Here is an 8,318-nt window from a genome sequence, read left to right as displayed (position 1 = left end):
TAAATTCTGCACTAAATATCCTTCTAACATTAAGACTTGATTTAGGCTTCTGCAGGAAATCTACATCCTAACTTACATAGTACCGGAAAACCCTTCCCCCCCCCCCCCCCCCCGTACACCATAACCAACTGAAGGCTCAGAATTAAAATACCAAAATACAAAACCACGAATTACAGAGACAAAACAAAAAAATCTCTAGAGAGCTGATCGGCCTGGTGATATCCTCTGAGTTGTGGAAAAGGTAAAAGTGTGGGGACCTTCCACATGCCATCAGTTCTTCTGTGTTGACAGACAAATTGCATATTTTATCATAGAAAATCTCCTGGACAGTTTTTTCAAATATTCTGTGTAAAATCATACATTTCAGTTTGTTTTTTTAATTAGGTACTTAGTTGGACACATTGTACTTGCTATTAAGCCTTGACATTATGGTCATATATATGAGCCTTAAAACAGAATGGATGGAGACCTTTTCGCTTCACAATAATTAAATATCTTTTTAGCCACCTGTACTTCTTTTTTAACACAAAAATAGGCGTCAAATTGACTTCAAAAACAGAATTGCCTGGACAAGTTTGAATTCATTTTAGATTTTCTCTAACACTTGGCATCAAATGTATACAGGTTCAAATATATAACTCACTTAAATCTTTTAATAAGTTGTACAAACTTGTATAAACTTCTCATTAGTGATTACAATTGACTACAACTGATCATTTCTTTTTACCAGCATAAACATTTGCTTGACCAACAGTGTTGGTCAAGCAAATGTTGCATTCAACAAAAGTGAAAAGCCACCACTTTATTCATGTCTTTGTTTTCACAGTATGGTCCTCATGTCCAGCAGTGCATCCTCCACAGCTTTTTTCAGCTCTTCTGAATTATTTTCTGTGTTTGTTTTGAAGGCTGACAACACAAAAGCCATGTCATCCTTCAAAAGAGTATAGCATATATCATACGTTTTACGTTGATAAGGGCAAGCACATGGGAGACAACCAGATTTGGACTGCACCTTGTGAAGTAGAACAAAGTTTGACATAGTGGTTAATTATTGTGTTAAACAATATAGTTGTTTGATATGCACTTTGTGAGAATGATTGAAACCTCATTAGCAACACAGCTAATACCATGTCATATAGCCTAAGAGTGTCCTTGATCTTAATAGATGTGTTGTGTTCATCATAACTATCAGTTGAGGCTGAAAACAAAAATAATATTTAAACAAAAGAATATAAATGAGTCCCTTCCTCATCAGTTTGGAAAGATACCAATTGGAGAAACATTAACCATTTTTTGCGGCAGACAGAAGTTTGATTATGTCTCTAGTAATATAATACTATTAAGACTTTGTCAGCTCAGTTTCAGCTGTGCTCCTCACCTGACTTGTAGCAAGTCGATAGTCAAAAACTCTATCAAAGGAGGCGTCTGTGAAGATGTCCGGCATGGGAATATTTTTCTCAGTTGCTTGGTGCTGTAGACCCAGGAAGTGCCCAAAGACTGTCTGTCCACTAATTTCCTATTACAAAGAAGACAACTCACAATGTTTGCACAGGACTAAACATGACCTGTAGAGTGCTTACACAGCATTTTTCAGACAGTTTCAGCACAACAGCAACAAAGAAGTCCGATTCTTTTATCCATGTTTGCATGGGTTTTTTGTACCCCATAGTTTTATATCCTATGGTCATCTTCTTAAGCCTAGATTATACTAACATGGACATGTAGAGCTAAGTAGCCATTCCTGATATACCTCTTTGAAGTCCATTGCCTAGGCCCATATGCAGGTGGTACATTTTGATGAAAAGTTTCATTTTGAAGAAAAAGGTCATCTGGTCTCAGATTCAAGTAGATGCAAGCAGACTTACAGATACACAAGGGATAACGTAGACTTTCTGTAATTATACAGTCTCCATTTATTTAGGTTACCCATCCTTTGTTTTTACCATGGCTGTATAGAGAAGACTACAATCTAGTCATAATTCTAGATTATCAGAGATTGTATTTACCTAACAAACTACAGAAAAACTAAGCCAAAACAAAGAAGCAGTGTGGGGATTTTTAAGGTGTTTTATTTTTTTAAAATGTCAGTTTTCTGCTCTTGGAGCATTCAGCACTAAAGAGAAAGGCCATCAAATAATTTTAGAAGAGCAGTTGTTGCTGCCTATCAGTATGACAGTATGTCCTCTCTTCCCCCATCTTTGCCGTTCTTTCCTGCATTTATTACCTTGTTGGTATCAGTGTGGAGTAGAGTTCAGTATCTTTACAGGAGTCTTAAACTTTACACTTTTATTCATTGCCAATTGATGTCATATTAATGTGAGTGTCACATGTCCCCATAATTTACATTTATAGCATATTTGAAGTTTCCCAGAAATATCAGACAGCATTTTTTGTACCATGTCTGCAACAATCATCTGTTTCAGTGTCTGTCGCTTTAAATCAACCTGGCTGCTGCACTGCCCCTTTCAGGAAAGGATCTGAGTGATGGGAACAGCCAATAGGAACAGCACTGCTCATTCTGTAGTCTACACAGCTGCTCATACAGACTAACAGTGTGACTTCCATCACTCTCAACAATGTTGTTATTTTTAAATACAGCTGAAAGATATGTAAATACAGAGCTTGTTAGTGGCGTTGTGTTTACCCAGCCTGGATTTAGAGGTGCAAAGTTTGTAAGCTGATTTTTACTGTAGTGTGGTGCGTGTTAATGTTAACATTTTGTTGTCCCATTTAACAGGAACAGACTGCCACTAAACTGAAGCACTGAGCAGTTTTGTCATTAAAACTCACCATGCTAGTGTTCCACTTGTGCACTTCTATAGCTTTCCTCAAAAGATCCACTTTCTCTGTGTTCTGTACAACAAGATTACAAGTTACAATTCATCACTTGTAACAAGGTAGTGTTTATGACAGAAGTTTGTAATCTAAAGCATTACATACCAGCAACATGCAAATAAGTGAAACTGTCAGCTTACTTCAAATACTGAAGTGACACCAAAGAAAAGTAGGCAACAGAACAGAGTGTTCTGCAGGTAAAAAAAAAAAAAAAAAATCCCATTCAGATTCTTCATGGGGATTGATTTGATTAGTCATAATGCAATCATCCACAGCAGATGTATTGTGAACTCTGAATATAAAACTCAGTGCCACAGAAAATTATGTCAGTGTCAAAGAAAAATAACTCTACCCACAATCCTAGAGTGAAATACCTGCACACACACCCTCCCCATACCTTCTTGTTTGGGTCATTAAAAGCCACGACAAAGGCAACTGAGGCACTTGAAGTTGAGGGGATTTCACCTACACGTCCCTGCCTGAACAGTCGCATTGAGGCAGCTTCATAAGATGCACAGTGCTGCCGGTGCACCCTGCCAAGAGATTGGAGAAAAATATTTTAAACAACCTGTGTTCCAAAATGAAACCCCAATTCCAAAAATGTTGGGATACTGTGTAAAAACAAAATATAAGAGAAGTCAATGATGTGCAAGTCAAAGCTATGTTCTAGTCACACTACAATATTTGTTTTTTTATTCTTTATCTTTACAATGCATGGTTAATAAACAGACAAGTTTAAAACTTCAACATTTTGTTGGTGCAGCCCAAACCTTCTCTAAATTGAGAATTGCAACCATCACCAGTCTCATACAAATGACTTCATTACAGCTTAACAGTTGTAATGAAAATCTTGTGTCAGGCCCTTCAGAAGGGTCAGCTGGCAACAATCTAATTACTAAGCAGGCTATAAAGTTTAGGCATATAGATTAACAAAGAAATACATGTGCTTTTGATAAGGATCAACATTTTATGTGAATGTTAAATAAGCTTTGCTCTCAATTAGGTCTATGCAGGAAAAAAAAATTGTTAAATCTGTGACTACAGCATTTTGTATGAGTGTGAACCCAGGTTGTTACGGTTAATGAGTTTAGGATTGTCTGTTCCATCTTAACTTGGTCAAGAAAAAGTCAGCCTACAGAAACATCTCCGTAAGGTTTAGATTACTCACCTGTAGTAGGCCAGCTGTATAGCCATCTGTATGAAAGGATCAGGACTCATCTTGTTTGCTTTTAGAAAGTTTTTCCCATAGTGGCTGAATGAGAGAATACTGAAATCCAGGTCTTGGACGATTCTGTTGTGAAGAGGATAGGATAACAGATGTGTTTGTGTATTGCATGCTCCTGTTATAAGTATTGCTATTAAAATATGTATATATGCCATGTTAAGTATGGAGAATGGAGGTAATGAACTATGGAGTTTTGCACTGCAATTTCTCTTTTCAGAATCAGGACACTGGGAGAGGTGGCACCAATGAAGGGAGGCAGGACAACACACAATGTATAAAACAGTAACTAATGATCAAATGCAGAATGAAAAGTGTCTTCCTTACTCACATCAGTGCATCATGGGAAGCCCCAGTAACCTACACCTATTTCAGTGTAACTAAAGAAAGATTCAGGGTCACCTGATCTAGTCCTACCTGTATGCTTTATCAAACAGGAAAGCTTTAAGCCTAATCTTAATCTTAAAAGTAAAGATGGTTTCTGTCTCCTGAATACAAACTGGAAGCTGGTTCCACAGAAAGGGGGCCTGAAAGCTGAAGGCTCTGCCTCACATTCTACTTTTAAATATCCTAGAAAACGAGTAAGTCTGCACTCTGAGAGTAACAAGTGCTAATGGGGTGATACAGTACCATAAGGTCATTAAGATTAAGATGGAGCCTGAATATTCAAGAACTTGTATGAGCAGGATTTTAACTTGGATACTGGATTTAACAGAGCTAAAGATAAGCCAATATGCCGTTTTTTTTTTTTTATGTCACTGCCTAAGGACAGCATGTATAATGTGAAACAGAAGCGGTCCCAGAACAGATTTATCTGGAACACTATAAATTAACCTTAGTGTGTAAGGAAGACTCCCCATTTACATGGACATCAGATATGGTTCTAACCACTGCAGTGCATCATCTTTAATTCCTACGGCATGCTCAACTCTGTAATAAAATGTTACAGTAATATCGAATGCTGCACGGAGGTCTAGCAGGACAGGCACAGAGGAGAGTCCACTCTCAGTCATGTTTGTTGCTTGGATAGAGAAAAAAAAAAAGTAATGAACCCTATACATAAAGTAACATCTGAGGGATGGTTATTTATTTATTTTAAATGGTTAAAATTATATGAATCAAAAATTTCTTTTCAGACTCTCTCAGCCTAGCTACAGTGTTGAAAAGAAACCTGGGGTTATTTTCTTCCTCCTCAGAGGCCTCATGACATTATGGCCCACAGAGGGTTTTCCATTTCAATGAGCCTCTGTCTATAGCTGGGGGCTCATTTATAAACCTTTTAGTTTTAAAGTTGTGCTCCATTGATAGTTACTTTGAAGCAAAGTTTAGTCTGTTTAGTCCATTTAAAATCAAACTCATTTGTGCATGTGTGAACATTTGATCACACTCTGGTGTGGATCCGACCAATCTAAACTTTAAAAGGTGTACATTTCAAGTTTGAGCTAAAAACTTCCCATAGCAACATACAATTTGCATTCTCATTGTAGCAAAGTACTATGGATGTGCAAGGTCTGCAGGGGCTTACAACTAGCTGTGAAATGAATGGAAATTCTCTGTTCTCCAATAGTCCAGGATTACAGCACCTTCTTCAGATGTTTACTTTTGTTGCTTCTGCCCCAGACACATCTGGCCAAAGAACTGAACGCGACGCATTTTGCTGCGCTTGAAGTATACTTTGATTATTCTCTGTATGAAAACAACCCAAACCACGAGAGTTTACAAACTCATTTACTGATTTGAACTAAATGAACTATAGGTGTGAAAACACCCTTAGTCGTGTTTATTTGGGTTTTTCCTCTGGGGATGGATTTTTGTTTTCAGTGGGGCTATGCAACTAAAACTTGAGCAGTAGCTTTTGTACTCACTTATCAATGCTTTGTTTGGCCTCCTCAATTGCTTTTTTGATGTCAGCTGTGATGTTGAAGTGTAGTTTCTGAGGTGTGGGCAAAGGCACCGTGGGAGACTCTATGATCTCTAGTTTCTTGCTGTTTCCAAAAAGGAGAAAAAAACAAAACAAATGACAAACAGGGAATGCTACTGAGGGGCAGAAAAAAGCCAGCACAGGTAAAACAATCTCTTATGTCAATGGACATTTCTATCAAGAGACTTTTTGCAAGTGTGTTGAAAGCTTAAGGAGAAAAAAAAAAGAAAAAAGTATAAAGTCACAGATGGGCTTTCCACCCACAGGAAGCATTCTAGTGTGTTTTGGGTGGCAGTCAGAGGCACAGGCCCTGGCAGGCTCTTTAAGTTGGCTATTGGCACATTGAATGTCACCTCTCTGGTGGGAAAGCTGGAGTTAGTGCTGTCTCTAGATTGGGCAACTCCAGATTGAAACCACAGTAACTGGACTTTTACTTTCATAGCGCTTTGTTACCCTGAGCACTCAAAGCCTCAAGCATCTCCAAAGACACTTTTTTTTATAATGTCAAGAAAGCCAGCATTGAAAGAGATCCCATCCCCAAGAACACTTTTTTTTAAACCCTTTGTTAAACATTAAAGATAAAAACCTGAGTATTAATCCACATTAGTATAAATAGCTCTAACAGGTTAGACCACCATTTTTATAGTAACAGATCCCTAGGGCTTAATGTCTAGGCTACAAAACCAAACCCAGTCATAGTCCAAGAGCAGTGATCTAGAAGGGAGCTGCCAGAACAGGAGTGGCTGGTAGAAGAGCTTCCGGAAAGTGGCATTCAAAACTGGGCAAGCCTTCTTGGATTGAGGTTCTGGTTCCACAAATTGACAACGCCTAAGCTTTTTGTCTAAAATTTGTGCACACAATCAAATTCCAATAGTTGTACATGGATAATTTGACATGCAGACTGAAGTAGCTGGTGAATCCATCCTTTGGCATGGGTTTCATAGATTGTTGCTTCCCTGCACTTCTGGGCCAGAAAACAGACTGTTGTCTGTCCTTATGTGCCAAAAGACAGTTCAGAGTAGCCAGCATTGTCGAAGTTGTTAGGTGGGGTGCTAGAGAGTACACCACCAAGCAACTTTGTCCTATGGGGAGACTTCAATAATAATGTGGGCAATGACAGCAAGACCTGGAGGGGTGTGATTAGAGGAATGGCCTGCCTGATCTGAATCTGACCACACTCAGATTAAGATCAGTCTGTCCATAACATGTTCAAACATAAGGGTCTTCATGAGAAAATGTGGCACCAAGACATCGCAGGGTGATGAAAGGTGGCGGATTGGACAGATGCTGGCAGACGTGTAAAAATAACGCAATTGTTTGGTAGTGGCTATGGTGGAGCTTTCACAGATTCAGTAAAATTAGCAAGTGATGGAGGCCAGCAGGTGGATGGGGGAAAGGGGAGGCGGAGGTGGCGAGACCCAAAGCAGCCGCCAATCCGACTGTCTGGTGAGATGAGCTTCAGGTAAGAAGTTATGACCTGCAGTCTATCTGGGTCAGATATAAACCAAGTTTAGGTGGAGTTTATTTTCGTTCTGTTAACTTTTTACAGTCAGTTACAATAACTGGTACTGTGTACTAGCTAGCATGACGGACTTTCTATAGAGTTGGGTGGGTGCTATTATGTTACTGGTGAACTTTATTTTATTCATATGGTTAGTTAGTAGAGTTGCCTACCAACCCGTAAAAAACAGAATCCTCTGGTATTCAGAGTTAATATTACACGTTTCGTATTGAGCTGAAAATAAACGCGATTTGTCCCGTACTTCAGCTACAATAAAAAGAAAAAAAAAAAAGACAAAAAGCTGGAGTTATTCTGTGTCTTTACGCTGTCAGCTGCCTCTTCTCTCATCCCCCCCTGTTGCTACTTCAATCACAAAACTGATCAATGATCAGCTGATCGGCGTTTCTGCCGCAAGTCCCGTCTCTCTTGCTTGTTTGTCTCCTGCTTTGCGCCAGAAAGAGGAAACTAGCTGAGGTCGTGTTCAACAGCAGAAGCGCCTTTAAACTTGATCAGCTGTTGTTAGAATTTATTTAATATTACTTTCTAGTATCAGCTGAGGTTTGCTGGAGCTACAGCTGTAAAAAGTGCTGGTCATGATATCAGTTTGGTTATCTGGTGAGAGGGAAACATGAAGATGAAACCAGGAGAGGTCCTTACTGAATCATCAGAGCTGAACAGGTGATGGAGAAACAGGTTTACCTTTTAGGTGACATGAATGGGTTGAAGGGAAGCTATGAACTGATTCTGAGAGACAACTTACACCTTTTCTATGTAGCTGACAGCTGGTAACTGTGCAGGGGCGGGTCTAGCAAAGTTTTGCCAGGGGGCCAGGTAGGGCA

At 39.1% G+C, this 8,318-nt stretch overlaps 1 protein-coding gene across 2 annotated transcripts in view; it reads right to left on the bottom strand.

The window, feature by feature from the left end:
- Positions 1-109: 109 nt before the first annotated feature.
- LOC308393097 (carnitine O-acetyltransferase-like) overlaps positions 110-8,318 on the bottom strand; it is a 32,827-nt gene continuing 24,618 nt past the window's right edge. For both annotated transcript variants that reach the window (XM_080876598.1, XM_080876599.1), the window contains 6 exons: positions 5,923-6,042; positions 4,004-4,126; positions 3,233-3,368; positions 2,791-2,853; positions 1,379-1,516; positions 110-1,012 (listed from right to left, as the gene is read on the bottom strand). In XM_080876598.1, the coding sequence (XP_080732724.1) occupies positions 821-1,012; positions 1,379-1,516; positions 2,791-2,853; positions 3,233-3,368; positions 4,004-4,126; positions 5,923-6,042 (772 nt within the window). In that variant the 3' untranslated portion in view covers positions 110-820. The remainder of the gene's footprint in view (positions 1,013-1,378; positions 1,517-2,790; positions 2,854-3,232; positions 3,369-4,003; positions 4,127-5,922; positions 6,043-8,318) is intronic.

This window comes from Rhamphochromis sp. 'chilingali' (genome assembly GCF_963969265.1).
Source record: "Rhamphochromis sp. 'chilingali' genome assembly, chromosome: 2".
Classification (NCBI taxonomy): Eukaryota; Metazoa; Chordata; class Actinopteri; order Cichliformes; family Cichlidae; genus Rhamphochromis; species Rhamphochromis sp. 'chilingali'.
This window is presented reverse-complemented; position numbering and strand designations above follow the sequence as displayed.